The 18,178-nt window shown below is 45.8% G+C and overlaps 1 protein-coding gene across 1 annotated transcript in view; it reads left to right on the top strand.

Annotated features, from left to right (window-relative positions):
• The window catches only part of pkd1a (polycystic kidney disease 1a), a 229,998-nt gene that overhangs the window by 70,450 nt on the left and 141,370 nt on the right, over positions 1 to 18,178 (top strand). The window contains exons 2-5 of the mRNA XM_078240701.1: positions 5,923 to 5,994; positions 11,580 to 11,651; positions 14,294 to 14,365; positions 17,985 to 18,160. Of these exons, the coding sequence (XP_078096827.1) occupies positions 5,923 to 5,994; positions 11,580 to 11,651; positions 14,294 to 14,365; positions 17,985 to 18,160 (392 nt within the window). The remainder of the gene's footprint in view (positions 1 to 5,922; positions 5,995 to 11,579; positions 11,652 to 14,293; positions 14,366 to 17,984; positions 18,161 to 18,178) is intronic.

The raw sequence follows: 18,178 nt of genomic DNA, 5'->3' as shown, positions 1-18,178 counted from the left end.
AATAAAAAAAAAAGTAAAGCAAGTACATCAAGATTTTTAGAACTAATTTTTTTGTCGGAATACCAAATATGCAGTCATCCGAAAATCTGGTTTTAAATCAAAATTATTCGCAGACCGCATTGCATAGTTAGAATGCTTTGGGAGTTGTTAAGACTGAGGACCTCTTCAATCTGGTGCTATAGCACAAAATTCTAATGTCCTGGCCAACACTCCTCCTCCAACCAACAATCATTGCAAAATTTGGCCAACCATCTTCACTGTTGTTTGTGGGATCGCCCTGTGCACAAAATGACTGCTTTTGCTGCTTACATATCAACCAGTGCACTTTTTGAAATAGATTAATTAATTGTGTGTCAAATGATGTTGAGATGTTGGATAGAGATGCAGAAATGCTTCATATCTTCCTCGATCAGCTACTGACTAGATAGACTGGCTGAAATATCACTGGAGTTAAGATTAATCGTCTGGAATGGAAGTCAGTTAAATGCATATTTGGTCATGTATAACCTTTTTTTTGTTGGGCAGTTCTAAGGTTAGGTATAAATCCTGGCCTGGAATCAAAGCTGATGTGAATTCAGCTCCTTTAGTAGACAGATTTTGCTACATTCCGCCTTGCCTTTTGCCTTATTCCAAACACATCAAGACCGTGCCAAATCTGCAGACCAGTGAACTGGATAATTTTTCTATTTCAGACTTGGTTGGACTTGATTGTAAATCAACAGTGTCTTCATCCTTAATACCAGGCAGTAATGTATGAAATAAAAGGTCTTAACCCATATAGTTCCAAAATGGTGCCATGTCAGGCAAGGCAAAGCTTCCTGCGTGATACCCTGCGTAAATAACCCAAATGTATTAAATGTGGGTTGTGGGTCTGTCACGTTTAAATGCTTTTATTCATTTGTGGGACATGGGTGTCACTGGCTGGTCAGCATTTATTGCCCGTCCCTAGTTACCTTTGAAGGGGAGGCGGTGGCAGATGTAACCCAGAAACCCAGGATAATACTCTGGGCACCCGGGTTCGATTCCCGCCACGGCAGATGGTGGAATTGGAATTCAATCAAAATCTGGAATTAAAAGTCTAACGATGACCATAAAACCATTGTCGTAAAAAAACAACTGATTCGCTGATGTCCTTTAGGGAAGGAAATCTGCCATCCTTCCCTGGTCTGGCTGCATGTGACTCCAGACCCACAGCAATGTGATTGTCTCCTAAATACCGTCAGGGATGGGCAAATTATGCTGGCCCAACCAGCAACACACACATCCTGTGAATGAATTAAAAAAAGACTAACTTGCTGTGGCTCTACAGGCCAGGTAAGGACAGTAGATTTCCTTTCTCTAAAGTGAACCAGGTGGGTTTTTCCAACAATCAACAATAGTTTCATGGTCACCAAGTAGATTCTTTATTCCAGATATTTTTTATTGAAATTAAATCATAGAATCCTACAGTGCAGAAAGAGGCCATTCGGCCCATCGAGTCTGCACCAACCACAATCCCACCCAGGCCCTATCCACATATCCACCCACTAACCCCTCTAACCTATGCAACCCGGGACACTAGGGAGCAATTTAGAATGGCCAATCAACCTAGCCCGCACATCTTTGGACTGTGGGAGGAAACCGGAGCACCCGGAGGAAACCCACGCAGACACAGGGAGAATGTGCAAACTCCACACAGACAGCGACCCGAGCCGGGATTCGAACCCAGGTCCCTGGAGCTGTGAAAGCAGCAGTGCTGACCACTGTGCTACCGTGCCGCCCGCTATATTGAATTCAAATTCCACTATCTGCTGTGCCGGGATTCGAACCCGGGTCCCCAGAACATTAGCTGAGTTTCTGGATTAATAGTCCAGCAATAATACCACGAGGCCATCATCTCTCCTAATTCTTTGCTAGCTTGTTCAAATGTGATGACTGAAACATAAAGTAGTTTATCTATCAAAGAACAAAGAACAGTACAGCACAGGAAACAGGCCCTTCGGCCCTCCAAGCCTGTGCCGCTATCGCTATCGTGGGTGGGTTGGAGGTGAAAATCCTTCCCTTAGAATAAGTATTGGTCAGGATACCAAGGAAAAATCCCGTTTTTCTTTGAAATAGTGCCAAGTATCCGCCTGCGAGGGCAGGTTTAATGCCTCGTCTGAAAAGCAATGATGCTGAGTGGGACATGAACTGAAAGCTGAATGTTTCCAAGGCGAATTGCTGGTCTACTGAGGCACATACTTACTGCTCACGGCAAAGTTTGGTGCATCTGATGTACCCATAATTGAAAACTCTGTTTTTTTCCTTTGCTGTTACTTTCTTCTTGTGTCCGATGTTTAAACAGGGGCAAAAAGTTGAGGAGCCCTCCCCTCGCCCTCTCCTCCCACTCTCACCAAACCCACTGCCGTTGTTTTGCAGGAAGGAGTGTTGGGTGCAGCCCGGCTACAAGACTGTAATTCATCATCGACTGAATAGAACAAACATGCGTAGAATGTCTCCCCTCTTTGTGCCAATTTCCATGGCTTGGAGCTATGTTTCTGGTCAATGGGTGAAGGAACATTTATCATTTGGGTTGCTCAATCAGCCTCTTATATGCTTGTGGCCACGGAGGCATCAATAGATTTGCCACTAAGTAGGAAATCAGATCCTGTCCCGTTACGACAACAAAAACAAGTGGTGTTTCAAACCTGCGTTAGCAGATTGCATTTAACCTTTTCCTACCTCCAGAGACTTGGGGCAGGATTTTCCAGCTGCGCTCGCCCCAAGACCGGAAAGTCCTGCCCGAGGTCAATGGACCTTTGCATGGTCCTGTCCCACGGGAATGGGAAAATTCCACCCTTGGGCACCCAAAGCTAGGCTGACATTCCAGTGCATTACCCGGGGGAGGGGGGGGGGGGGGTGGTGGTGGGGGGTGGGGGTGGATGCTGGACTGTTGGAGGTACTGCCTTTCAGATGAAATGTTATCCCCCCTGGTGGACATAAAAGATCCCACAGCACCAATTTGAAGATGACCAGAAGAGTCCTCCCTGGGCTCCTGGTCAATATTAATTCCCCAATAGGTATCACTTAATAATTGATCGTGTGGTCACTATCTCACTCCTGCTTGTGGATTTTTGCGATGCACAACTTGGCTCCCACGTTTCCTGCATGACGACAGCACTTCTATGCCTGAAGGGGTTGTGTTATTGGAACTAGCAATACTGAGACCTGGATTAATGCTCTGGAGACACGAATTCAAATCCCACCATGGCAGCGGGGAAATTTAAATACAGTTAATTAATTAAAGCTGGAATTAAAAGGCCTAGATCAGGAATTCTAACTACCGTAGTAAGCGATCTAGCTGAAAGAAATCATAGAAAGAAATCATAGAAACCCTACAGTACAGAAAGAGGCCATTCGACCCATCGAGTCTGCACCGACCACAATCCCACCCAGGCCCTACGACCATATCCCTACATATTTTACACGCTAATCCCTCTAATCTACGCATCCCAGGATACTAAGGGGCAATTTTTAACCTGGCCAATCAACCTAACCCGCACATCTTTGGACTGTGGGAGGAAACCGGAGCACCCGGAGGAAACCCACGCAGACACGAGGAGAATGTGCAAACTCCACACAGACAGTGATCCGAGCCGGGAATCGAACTCAGGTCCCTGGAGCTGTGAAGCAGCAGTGCTAACCACTGTGCTGCCGTGCCGCCCCTTCTGGAATGATGCCCTTTCTGGAAGGAGAATCTGCTGTCCTTCCCTGATTTCACCTACAGTGACTCTAGACCCACACCGATGAGGTTAGCTCTCGAATGTGCCTTGGCAAGTTACTCAGTTGCCAGGAAGGCAGCTCACCACCACCTTTTCAAGGGCATCTAGGGATGGGCAATAAATGCTGGTTTTGCCAGTGGCACTCACACACACCGTGAACTAATTTTTATAATTATTTATGAGGTGGAGATGCCGGCGTTGGACTGGGGTGGGCACAGTAAGAAGTCTCACAACGCCAGGTTAAAAGTCCAACAGGTTTATTTGGAATCACGAGCTTTCGCGACGCTGCTCCTTCATCAGGCAAGTGGAAAGGTAGGTTTCACAAACACGGCAAACACCGAGGTGAACCTACCTCTCCACTCACCTGATGAAGGAGCAGCGCTCCGAAAGCTCGTGATTCCAAATAAACCTGTTGGACTTTAAACTGGTATTGTGAGACTTCTAACTACAATTATTTAATTTGCTGCAAAGTGCTTTGAGAACATCCTTTTATCAGTGCAAGCCCGATCTTTAACCAGCATCCACAAATTAACATTTCCAATACTGGAGTGGTGGGGGGGGGGCTTGAGATAACCTCTTGGCTGCAGGAGCCTTGGCTGATTTCCTCACATCCTAATTCAAGTGTGCCAGAGCCAATTGTATGACTTACCCATCCCATTTCCTGTTTGGAGTGGGTTATTACCGCAGTGCGGCCTGGGGGGGGGGGGGGCGTTGCTGATGCGGGGCCATTCATGATTTGCATGACCCTGTTACACACCATATAAGCATGTGGAGCTATCAGGGAGACAGTATCTGAGGCTAAGCAACTACACAGGGAGCAGCTTTAACCAAACTTGCTAGGCAGGGTTACCCTGGGATTGGGTGGGGAAACTCTTATTACATCCCGTCCAATGTCACTTTCCAGTGACTTCAACAGAAATTGAAGTGGGCGGCGTGTGAAACTAGCACTACACCCTTTACATCAGCTTCTTGATGACTGGCTTAGATTAAAATCGACACCATGGGGTTATCCATGAAAGCAACATTTCATAATCAGCTTGGCTTCAGATAGATGGAACGTATGTAAACTTTACAGCACCAATTTATATTTGTATTTATAAAGTGTCCTAAGTGTGATAAAATGTTCCAACACAGTTAACAGAAGCATTATATAATAAAGTGTAACACCAGACCACTTGATATATTAGGTCAAAAGCTTTGCCAAAGAGGTAGGTTTTAAAGAGTGCCTCAAAGGAGGAAAGCGAGGTAGTGAGGCATGGAAGTATAAGTTTAAAATTTATTGGTGTTACAAGTAGGCTTACATTAATTTTGCAATGAAGTTACTCTGAAACTCCCCTAGTCGCCACACTCCGGCACCTGTTCGGGTACACTGAGGGAGAATTTAGCATGGCCAATGCACCTAACCAGCATGCCTTTCGGACTGTGGGTGGAAACCGGAGCATCCGGAGGAAACCCATGCAGACACGGGGAGAATGTGCTGACTCTGCACAGACAGGATTCAAACCTGGGTCCCTGGTACTGTGAGGCGGCAGTGCTAACCACTGTGCCACTGTGCCGACCCAGGAGAGAATTCTAGACCTTAGGGTCTAGGCAGCTGAAAACATGGTCAATATTGTGGGACGATTAAAATCAGGATACTCATGACAGTGCAGATATCTTTTTTTTTATTCATTTGTGGGAAATGGGCGTCGCTGGCTGGCCATCCCTAGTTGCCCTTGGAAGGCAGTTGAGAGTCAAACCACATTGCTGTGGCTCAGGAGTCACATGTAGGCCAGACCAGGTAAGAACAGCAGATTTCCTTCCCTAAAGGATATCAGCGAACCAGATGGGTTATCTGACAATCAACAATAGTTTCACGGTCATCGGTAGATTCTTAATTCCTGATATTTTTTATTGAATTCAAACTCCACGACCTGCCATGGTGGGATTCGAACCCGGGTCCCCAGAACATTAACTGAGATTCTGGATTAATAGTCTAGCGATAATACTACTAGGCCATCGCCTTCCCTAATCTCAGAGGATTATAGGTTACAAACATAGGCACTAGCCACTGAAGAATTTAAAAATAAGTGTGAGAATTGAAATACTGGAGCTTTATTTAACTGGCCAGTGTAAGTCAGCAAGCACAGGAGTGATGGGTGAACAAAATTATCTCTTTACACGTCTGTATTTTCTGTTTCAGGGACCTTTCATACAATGGCATTTTCTCGTTAGATGATGATCTTCTGGACAATCTGACTTCCCTGGAGAAGTTGTAAGTGAACCGTTTATTCATGGATTTTACTGCAGTTTGTCAGGAATAGAATAAACGCTGGTTGTGCTCAGCAGAGCAGTTTAATACTTTGCACGATCCATGGAATTGTCACAGCTTCACCCAGAATTCTTTGGGCTCAGCACAGGGGTCAGAGTGTGTGTCTCCTATGGTGCTTCGAATTGGGCCCATTCACCTTTGTTTTGGCTCACGTACAGTTAAATACAGTGTTCTCACAAAAACAAATATTTAAACTCTTATCATAGGGCAAAACAAACAGTCCAGGCCGTAATCTTGGAACATTCAGAAATAGGCTCTCACTCAGACCTAATTAACAAAAACATTCCATATATGCTTTGGTTACCTTTGAGATTCTGGCCAGCCTCCTATCTGCCACTATCCATAAGTTAAGTTAAAGTTTATTTATTAGTTACAAGTAGGCTTACATTAACACTGCAATGAAGTTGCTGTGGAAATCCCCTAGTCGCCACACTCCGGCGTCTGTTCGGGTACACTGAGGGAGAATTTAGCATGGCCAATGCGCCTAACTAGCACGCCTTTCAGACTGTGGGAGGAAACCAGAGCACTTGGAGGAAACCCACACAGGCACAGGGAAAACGCGCAAACTCCGGCACGGTAGCACAGTGGTTAGCACTGCTGCTTCACAGCTCCAGGGACCTGGGTTCGATTCCCGGCTTGGGTCACTGTCTGTGCGGAGTTTGCACATTCTCCTCGTGTCTGCGTGGGTTTCCTCCGGGTGCTCCGGTTTCCTCCCACAGTCCAAAGATGTGCGGGTTAGGTTGATTGGCCATGTTAAAATTGCCCCTTAGTGTCCTGGGATGCGTAGATTAGAGGGATTAGCGGGTAAAATATGTAGGGATATGGGGGTAGGGCCTGGGTGGGATTGTGGTCAGTGCAGACTCGATGGGCCGAATGGCCTCTTTCTGTACTGTAGGGTTTCTATGATTTATCTATGATTTCCGCACAGACAGTGACCCAAGCGGGAATCAAACCCAGGTCCCTGGTGCTGTGAGGCAGCAGTGCTAACCACTGTGCCATCGTGCCACCCCAATTTGTGCTTATTCAGAACTTTGCTGTCCGTATCCTGACTCGTACCCCTGTGTCTGCTGATCTACATTGGCATCTGGTCCAGCAATGTCTCTGAGTTAGAATTTGTGTCCCTCGCTCCCCACCAACTCCCCACTGTTCTCTATTCTCTGGTACCTCCTTCAGCCCCATCATCCTTCAGGCCCTCTGGGTTCCTCCAATTCTAGACTGTTTATTCAACATTGCTGACCTTCTTCACTGCGCCATTGTTAAGGACCAAATCAGAAACTCCAAGGTACTTTATGAAGTTAGCCGAGACCCTGACTTTTACATTTGATTTTGGTATTGCGGGGAGCATAAGGCATTTCACTCCAGATATGATTCAAGTGACCCACTGGGAAGCTTTTACCAAAACAAACTTTCTTTGAGAACACAGTTGTAATATAACAAAAAGAAGTAGCATAACTTTTGCCAATTAAAATACTTAAACCTTACAAAGTATAATTCTTAACAGCTAGCTCTCTCTTTGTTCCAATTCAGCAATATCCCCCACAGACATGATTCCCTTCTTTAGAATCAGTTAGCAAAGAAACCAAAGGTGCTTATGTAGGTGCCAGATTTCCAGCCTTTTGACACTTCTGGAGTGTGGTCCAGCCAGACACCTGCCTTCCAATTCTCATGCAGCAACTTTCAGAGAAAGCTCCAGCCCCCCCCAGGCAGTAGAATCTCAGAGAAAATAGCTTATTTCTTGGCAGATTCCACTCTCCACTTCAAGCAGAGCAAGGGATATAGAGAAAGCAACCTCTCTACAGATCCCAAAAACAGACTGCCTTTAGTTCTCCCTGAAAGTCTAGCTGTACCTAGTCATATGACCTTATCTGCCAATCAGCCTAATCAAGCCCCACTCTGAAATATCCCAGGGGAAAACACAAAATAACAGAACCCTGCATTAATTTGGGTCAAAACAAACACTGCATCAATTAAGATCAATTATGTTGCTGCAGTAACAATACAGTTCTTCTGGATCCAGACAGAATGGCTCAGTGAAATGGAAGGGACAGGTAAACACATTCAGCACAGAAACATGACGAAAATGCATATCTTAAAGGCACAGTATCGGCACACCAGGAACTCTTAAATTCCCTCCCTGAATCTCTCCACCTCTCTTTCCTCCTTTAAGACACTCCTTCAAATCTACCTCGTTGACCAAGCTTTTGACCCTTGACCCTAATAGCTCCTTATGTGGCTTGGTATCATTTAGTTTCCCGGTTCCTCTCCTATGAAGCATCTAGGGGCATTTTGCTATATTAAACGGGACTGTATAAATGTAAGTTCTTGTTCTGCTCTGGGACAGCCATGGCCTTCCTTTGCAATGTTTCCACAACTGGAGGCAGAAATCCAGAGGTGTGAATTTCGGGGCAGTGTTTTTCCAAATCTGCGGTTTAACTTCAGCAGAAAGCCTGTCACCGCTTGCAAGCAGGGCGCTGGCTGACCTTCTGACAGTGTGGGAGAAGCTCCAAGAAAACCATCCGCCTACCGTTGTGATGTTTCATCTCCCATACCATCTTAACATTACAAAACGGCTTGCCGTGTTTTCCCATCACTGCAAAAGCCTAAGCAGTCTACTGAAGTTATTTGAAATGCACGGCTTGGAACTTCACTTTTGCCCAGCGGCCCACCCCCCCAGAGGACTATGAAAGATTTGAGCAGACTATCAAACGCATAACTGCGTGGCTGGTCTGTGTAGGTGGGCTGAGCACTCGTACAATGTAGTTACAAGCAAGGTCAGGATTACCCTGGGAATAACCAGGTTATTTATATGCAAAGCGCACGACTGAACAAAAGATAATTTCCATGCTGAAATTTTCTCCACTACTTATAGCGTGGAAAATATCAAAAAATGCAACTGGACTGACTTCCTTGGGTGGAGGTCCACATACCAGTTGGCCGCTCCCTTGCTATTTGCTTATTCGCCCTGCATTTCTTCCAGACTGCTCATGTTTACCTTGGGTCTTTATGTCTCCCAACGGAGGAAGGAATGGGCTTGGGAAAGCTGAAATCTTGAGATTTTTGACTTCTTCTGCCTTCCCAACCCTGCCCTGTTTCTACGTGGCATTCTTGGGTTGTGACCCCGTAGGCACCTCTTCCGAGGGTTGGTGTCACCATTGTGAACCCTACAGGAAATTTGATTTTCCTCTCCCTCACCCCCTGCTATTCTCATGTGCTGATGTGAGTTTGAAACCTCTAATCAAGCCCACCTCATTGGAGAGCTTGTGAGCATGAGGGCTCTCCTGCTGAGGGGTTGGGAACATTCTGACAGGGACGTGTTAAATGTTGAGACAACCTCAAGTGTCACTATTAGATGCTGTGTTGTAATGTAGATGTGTTTTAACTGCAGTGCTTCATCATAGGGTCTGTGCTGAAAAAGCATGTTGACCATTACATTGGCTCACCCGCATCTTCTAAATGTTGAGATGTACAAGAGTACTTTCCTCATTGGAAAAAGTGTCATAATGCATTCATAACTGTAGAAAAATGGGTGTGGAAATTCTCGGCATATTTCCGCTGTGATTTAAATGCGCAGAAGTCTTTAGCATTGAAAAAATTGCCCCTGCTGTTGAAGGTCAAACAATTCTGACAACCTGCTCCACTCCAATGATTGGCAGACTATTATATTTTATAATTAAAATGAAATATCACCTGCAGCTTAAAAAAGAAGGCATCTCCTTTTCCAGTTTTGATAGATGCCATGGTTTACATTTCCAAGGTTTGTTATTACAGCTGAGCCAATTTTGAAAGCATGGCTGAGTTTCAAAAGCTCCAGAACCACTTAGGCCCTCTACCCACCTCATGACCCCTCATGCCCTCCATGTCAACCTATTCTCTTCTATCCAGCCCTCCCCATGACATCTCTCTTGCACTCCATGACAGTCTGCACCCTTCTACCTGCCCTCCATAGCTCTTTATAGCCCCCATACCAATTTAGTACCAATTCCTGCCAACCAAAGCCCCACCAACCAGCCTTTGCTCTAACACCCTCCATGCATTTTACCCAATATTCACCATGTCCAGACCATAGCAATCATGCAGAGTTGAAATAAGTGTATATTGATGACTTCACTGTTAAGAACAGTGTTTAAAAAATACTCTAATTGGTACAATGTTTCTCCTTCTTCCTTCTTTCTTACCCCAGTTGGGGCGGCATGGTAGCACAGTGGTTAGCACTGTTGCTTCACAGCTCCAGGGACCTGGGTTCGATTCCCGGCTTGGGTCACTGTCTGTGTGGAGTTTGCACATTCTCCTCGTGTCTGCGTGGGTTTCCTCCGGGTGCTCCGGTTTCCTCCCACAGTCCAAAGATGTGTGGGTTAGGTTGATTGGCCATGTTAAAATTGCCCCTTAGTGTCCTGGGATGCGTAGATTAGAGGGATTAGCGGGTAAAATATGTAGGGATATGGGGGTAGGGCTTGGGTGTGATTGTGGTCGGTGCAGACTCGATGGGCCGAATGGCCTCTTTCTGTACTGTAGGGTTTCTATGATACAAACCCATTCAAGCACTTCAAGTACTTAATCCTCATGAAAACAACCATTTGCATTCATAGTCCCACATCATGTGCTGTGATTGTCCCCTTTTCTAACAGCAGTTTAACTCTGATGCCAAGTCAAGGGGAAGTCCTGGCACACTGCAGCTGTGATGCCAGCAAGCAGGTAAACTGCCAATCACAGTGAAAGAGTAAACCAGGAAGTTAGAAGTGTTTAGTATCCTTCACTTTAACTTAAATTTATCATTGAATGTATTAACATTTAGCTGGACCTACGAGGTTAGTAATCTGTTAAAACTCAGTTAGACCTCAGTCAACAAGGTGGAACTTTTTCAAGGATTTTTTACAGTGAGATGAACACCTTTAGAGTTGGATCAGTCCGTCACCATGATCATAAAATCCCCACAGTGTAAAAGGAGGCCATTCGGCCCATTGAGCCTGCACCAACAATCCCACCCAGGTTCTATCCCCGTAACCCCACGTATTTACCCTGCTAATCCCCCTGACACTAAAGGGTAATTTAGCATGGCCAATCAACCTACCCCGCACATCTTCGGACTGTGAGAGGCAACCGGAGCACCCGGGGGAAACCCACGCAGACACGTGGAGAACATGCAAACTCTGCACAGACAGTCACCCAAGGCCGGAATTGAACCCAGGTCCCTGGTGCTGTGAGGCAGCAGTGCTAACAACTGTGCCACCGCGCCACCCTAGAATATGTAGAGTACTCAAGATTATACATAATGAAGTTCTCATTATTAAACTGTTCCAAATGACTATGGCAACCCATCCTATTTAATAACTGAAAGCTTAAATATTGAGTTGCAGATATTGCATTTAACACGCATAAATATGATGGACAAAATTTCTTTCAACCAATATGAGATCCAAGATTACAAATGTATTAAGATGTTTGCTATTAACATGGTCACAGGTTTAATTCAATCGAATAAACTATCTTTGCTGTCACCTAATGCGTTATATTTTCTGTTTGCTCTCCAGATATCTTCAGGGCAATAATATTAGTATTCTTTTCAAAGAAATCTTCGCTGGTAGAAGATGTTTATCAGATATGTAAGTTTTCTTTCTCACCACCCTCTTTATAATCAATCCATAAGTGTGCAACCCATCTATATCTGGGACATCACTACCTGGAGCACCATGTATCCCAGCTATATCCTACAGAATCTCTATGCTGCCGAAGGAGGCCATTCAGCCCATCAAGTCTGCACCAATCCTCCGAAAGAGCATCTTACCAAGCCCCTGCCTTACCCCCGTAACCCTGCGCATTTATCATGGCTAATCCACCTAACCTACACATCATTGGACTGTGGGAGGAAACCTGAGCACCCGGAGGAAACCCACGCAGACACAGGGAGAACGTGCAGACTCCACAAAGACAGTCACCCAAGGCCGGAATTGAACCCGGGTCCCTGGCGCTGTGAGGCTAACCGCTGTGCCACAGTGCTGCCCCCTATGGCTGGGATATCATACAACTTACCTGGGGCACCGTACAATCCATCTATAGCTGGGAGATCACAAATTATATCCATATATTAGGGTCTCTGAGACCTCTGTGTTGAACAGGTTTATTTGGTAGCAAAAGCCACTAGCTTTCGGAACAGGCTGTTCCTTCATCAGGTGGGTGGGAGTTCTGATCACAAACAGGGCACAAAGACACAAACTCAATTTACATGAATAATGATTGGAATGTGAGTCATTGGAATGATTGGAATGTGGAATGTGAGTGGTCACATGCATTCAGCCTCTGATCTCCGGGTAAGCGTTCTCCAAGGCGGCCTTCATGACACACGACAGCGCAGAGTCGCTGAGCAGAGACTGATAGCCAAGTTCCGCACGCATGAGGATGTGGCCTCAACCGGGATATTGGGTTCATGTCACGCTATCTGTAACCCCCACAACTTGCCTGGATGTACAAAATCTCATTAGCTGTCCTGTCTGGAGACAATACACATCTCTTTAACCTGTGCTTAATGCTCCCTCCACTCACATTGTCTGTACCTTTAAGACTTGATTAGCTGTAAAGACTCACATTCCAATCATTATTCATGTAAATTGAGTTTGTGTCTTTGTGCCCTGTTTGTGATCAGAACTCCCACCCACCTGACGAAGGAACAGCCTGTTCCGAAAGCTAGTGGCTTTTGCTACCAAATAAACCTGTTGGACTTTAACCTGGTGTTGATAGACTTCTTACTGTGTTTACCCCAGTCCAACGCCGGCATCTCCACATCATGACCTCTGTGTTGGCCAGGAGAGGAGATCATTGTTTGATCTGATTGGGGTGCCCTTTAAACTTGGCGTCCCGATCTCAGTGGAGCCTGGCTTTTCTGACATGCTGAGGCTCTGACCCCCCTACATGATGGCGTGAAACACGCCCAGCTGTTTTTTTGTGACAGAGCATGGAAAGACCTGGAGAGAAAAATGCCGTTTTTCTCACCGGAATCAACACTCTTGTCATTTTTTGGTAAGATTTCACCCAATGAATACAGCAGCCATTTTTAAGTGGGCGGAATCAGATAACAGGCTAATGATGGGAAATGTCTGACATATCTTAAGCCATTCAATCTTTAGCAACATCAGGTGTCATGAGCGCATTGTCTTTCTGCCATCCAGCTTGGCAACAAAGGGAGGTCTTTCAAACTGAAGGGGCAGTCTTGCCTGACACAATTAATCGCAGTTTAGACAAAGGAAGGCCCAGTTTTGTTTCTAATTAATTCGATTTGATTTATTGTTGTCACATGTACTGGGATACAGTGAAAAGTATTGTTTCCTGTGCAGTGCACAGACTAAACATACCGTTCATAGAGTACATAGGGGAGAAGGAAAGAAGAGGATGCAGAATATCGGGCAGGATTTTATGGCCTCGCTCGTCCCGAAAGTGTAAACCCGCCCACCCCCCCCCCCCCCCCCCCCTCCGAGATCAGCGGACCTTCCCATTGTCCGCCACTCGCCCACTCTGATTCCCAGGGGGCGATAAAATTCCGGCCATAGTGTTGAGGTTACAGATAGGGTGAAGAGTAAAATCAGCTTGCTATTTGATGGGACAGTTCAAAAGCCTGATGGCAGCAGGGAAGGAGCTGTTCTTGAATCTGTTGGGACATGTTTTCATACTCGTGCATCTTTTTCCTGACGGAAGAAGGCGGGAGAGATTATGTCCAGGGTGCGTGGGGTCCTTGATTATGCTGGCTGCTTTTCCGTGGCAGCGGGAAGTGCAGGTGGAGCCAATGGATGGGTCCACCCCAATTCTCTTGCCTTCCTCCCATCCCGGGCTGCCAACTCTGTTTGGATGTGTCGCTGGGCGTTTTATCACATGACCTGCACCTCTAACTGCTCCCCCTGCTGGTGTTTCCACGTGATTGCTGCACGTACCCCAGCAGGTTGAGGTTGTGGGTTTGGAAGGTGCTGTCAAAGGAGTCCTGACAGGTGGCTGGAGTGCATCTTGGAGATGGTGCACATGCCACAGGTACATCAATAAATACAGAGGCGGATTCAGATTATAAAAACGACACGTTGTTACAGAAAACAAGGTGCAGGTTAGATACAAACATTAGCAATGATGCTATTCATTCGTTGCTGCTGGAATTGTGTGTAGTACAGAGCAAACTCCTCCCAAGTGGTAAATACTTGGACCCCCCGTGATACAAGCAATTCTTACTGGTGAAAATACTAATCTTTTCCTAAATCTTTTCTTGCAGAGACATAAGCAACAATCAGATATCTACTTTAGAAGATGGAATATTTGCAGATTTATTTAATTTAAGTAAAATGTAAGTAAGCTCTCAGGAGTTCTGTATAGCATTACTTTTTTAAAAATTTATTTATTCACCACAGGTAAGCTTACATTAACATTGCAATGAAGTTACTGTGAAAATCCCCTAGTCGCCACATTCCAGCGCCTGTTTGGGTACACTGAGGGAGAATTTAGCATGGCCAATGCACTTAACCAGCTTTTGCACTATGGAAGGAAACTGGAGCACCCGGAGGAAACCCACACAGACATGGGGAGAACGTGCAGACTCCACACAGTCACCTGAGCCAGAAATCGAACCTGGGTCCCTAGCACTGTGAGGCTGCAGTGCTAACCACTGTTCCACCGTGTTTAAACTATGTGCAATATTACATTTTGGCAATTTCCCAACAATGGGCCAATTGGATGAGCAACTCTAACCAACAACCTTTTGAAATTATGGAAAACCCTCTTTGGATTTGGATGCTTTATTTTTTTTAAAAAGCAGCCGTTCCAGTTAGCGACAGGCCTGATTTGAATTGGAGCTAAACTTGGAGTATTAACCTGTCAGACTGAGCAACAGCGGAGGAAACAGTGCTCAGGATTCCGGATCCTTCCATCGACATCAGCCCGGTCTCCCGCCCCCCACAAACCACACCCTCCTTGATCGCTGTGATTAAGCGACAAAAAGCTAAAACAAAAAGGCAGACCGCGGTTTGGTTGAATTGTCAAAACTCTGCCTTGAGAGGAGGGGAGTATAAGCCCGTGGCCTTAACTGATCTTCTCCATGGTAACCCATCAAACATTGGTAAACAAGGCCATTTCACTTCACCCCACGGGAAAAGGAGAGAGAAAATGAGGCAAGGGACAATTTTATGAAAGGAAAAAAAAATTGCCAAGTTAAGATTCAATCTGGAAACTGTGAGGAAAAAAAACAAGGGTTGCTGTTCCTTTCAAATTTATGGTCAATCTAAATTTAGTTAGGACTGTATTATGCTTAAATATTATCGAATTTGCAAGCATTTTTATTTTTATGAGCAAAGTTTATTCCATGCTATGAAATGCGTCCAAATTCTGAAGGCTCTACGTCCAATTGGTGCAGTTTTTTATTAAAGTTTATTTATTATTGTCACAAGTAGGCTTACATTTACACTGCAATTAAGTTCCTGTGAAAATCCCCTAGCCGCCACACTCTGGCGCCCGTTCAGGTACACTGAGGGAGAATTTAGCCTGGCCAATGCACCTAACCAGCACACCTTTCGGATTATGGGAGGCAGCCAGAGCACCCGTGGAAACCCACGCAGGGGAGAACGTGCAAACTCCGCACAGACAGTGACCCAAGCTGAGAATCGAACCCGGGTCCCCCGGCACTGTGAGACAGCAGTGCTAACCACTGCGCCACTGTGCCGCCCACAGTTTGAACCAGATCTACACTATTCTGAGCAGAGTTGTAACCGAAACAACGAGACTGAGATTCTCCTAATGGGCTCAATTTTCACCAAAGTTAGAGGACAGAATCATCCCCGCTGCCACCGCAGCCAGCGAGCATGGAGAATTTGGCGTGAAGCCAAATCTCCATTCACTGCAGCGGGACTGGAGAATCCCAACTGCGGGCGAGGCTGGAGAATCCGACCCAGAGTTAGTGTAGCCGAAATCAGCAGGTTGGGGGATTTCCCATCCTTTGCCCTCCCACATCCTTTTACACATGTCACACATATATTGCACTAATAATGGTTTTGAATAGCTGGGGAAACAGTTATGGTTCAATATCGAGGTTAACAATTGGCTACAGCTGACACAGTGAGAATAGTTGTACTGCCATTAGGAGTGGCTCTCTCAGGGCAGGAGGTCAGTTTGTGACCCACGGAGTGACCTGGAGGGCCCACAGACACAACTTGAGCCATTCCTCACATTCCCCTTGTGGGCACATCTTCCCCAGCCCCCATCTTCATGCAGCTGAGGGTTACCCAGACTTTTCATGGGAGGCAGTGAAGGGGGCATGAGATGATTACTTGAATAGAAACAATGTGCGGGGGTATGGGGGAAACAGTAGGTGAATGGCGCTAAGCCATGGTGCCCGTTTGGAGGGCTGGTGCAGACATGATGGGCCAAATGGCCTCCTTCTGTGCTGTAACTATGCTGTGATCTCAAGTTGAAACCTGGGGACTCCATTCGAATCAGTTAACGGGTTACGGTTGGAGATGTTTGCTATCAGCCAGGAGGTGCTGTCCTTACTTTGTAGGGTCTGGGGTGTGTTACAGTCGGAACTATAGGATTGGACAAGTGTGTGGGGTTTATTTTTGAGTGTCAGTGCTTTGTTAACTGTCAGCCGATGGTGTTCCTCGAGTAGGATGTTTTCCCTGAGGATATAAGGAGGTTCAACATGTGCACAATCGGAGATATCTCAATGTTCCAGAAATAATGCTCAAGAAAGCGACTGAACTCAGTCTCAGTGCTCCCTGTCCAGACACTGTAAAGGCCCCCTCTGGAAAATGGGAAAAGTGAAGAAGGAACCAGCAGTGAGCTGCTGCTGAAACAAATCCTTCATTTGTATTTACGGTGAGGAGAATTCCTCATTGCCAAAATAAACAGCATCAGGACCAATGTCCTCAGGGGGAAAGCAGGCCTGTAGTCTGTTGTTTCAGGAAGCTGATGTTAAGATCTCGTCATGGGAAGCTGGTAAAGAAGATGGCTAACGATATCAGTGAACTGTTCCAAGCAAAACCATCAAGCCTCAATGAATGCAAGCCCACAGCTTGCCTTTTATGGTTACTATTTGCTCTGGGAGTCTTGACGTGGCAGTGTGCACGGTCTACAGGCGTGTCATAGTCTGGAGCTATGATTAGTGATGGTAGAGGCTGCAACACATGGGTCGCATCCACCCTCACCACCTGTCAGTGGCGTGTGTAGGGAGGTTTTGTAGGTTGGTACTCAATTGTTGACCACATTATGAGCACAGCTTCTTTGGATATCAAGTCCTGCAGTTGGGTTCAAACCCAGAGCTCCAGGTTCAAAGGCAAGACCCACCGCACCACAAGGCCTCCCTCGCTGCTTGTCTGCCAAATATTAAATCCAAAGATCTTACACGGAATTGCCTAGAGTGTAGAGCACGGAAACAGGCCATTCAACCCATCTTCTCCATGCCAGTGTTAATTCATCACACAAACCCCTCCCAACCCTCGATCATCTAATCTTATCATCTTGATACACACCCCCCTATACATACATAAAGGTGCATTGGCCTGCTGGGCAATTAATTATATTTGACAGGACATTACTCTTTAGCAGTTATTTAATTTCAGTGCTTACTCCTATAACCCGATCATCGTACAACAGCCGTACTTGCTTACATTGGGTGGAATTTTCCCGCCCTTCACACCAGTGGGATTTTCCAGTCCCGCTACAGTGAACAGGCTGAGCACCAAATTCTCCATCCTCGCTTGCAGTGGCGACGGGGTGCGAACGGTTGGAAAGTTCCGGCCATTACGTCTTTGACATTATGTCACTTAAAGCGTTACGAGGAGCACTTAAAAGATGTGAACCGGTCATGACGTTATGGACTCAAAAGAAATTGTTACCCGATCTCCGTACAGTTTTGTTTTGCTTTCCCCGTATCAAGCCAATCAGTAATATGACCGCTTACCGTTTCAATGTTTCAGAAACTTGAGTTTTAATGAGTTTGTTTGTGACTGTAACCTTTCCTGGTTACCACCCTGGATGAGTGAGAAGGAGGAAAATGGTGTGATCATCGTGGATAGTGAATTCGTAAATTGTGCCAAACCTTCAAAGCTGAAAGACGTGTCTGTGTTAAGTGTTAATTTTTCAAGCCTTTACGGTGAGTAAATCAGTCACT

This window comes from Mustelus asterias, chromosome 23, assembly GCF_964213995.1.
Source record: "Mustelus asterias chromosome 23, sMusAst1.hap1.1, whole genome shotgun sequence".
Classification (NCBI taxonomy): Eukaryota; Metazoa; Chordata; class Chondrichthyes; order Carcharhiniformes; family Triakidae; genus Mustelus; species Mustelus asterias.
This window is presented reverse-complemented; position numbering and strand designations above follow the sequence as displayed.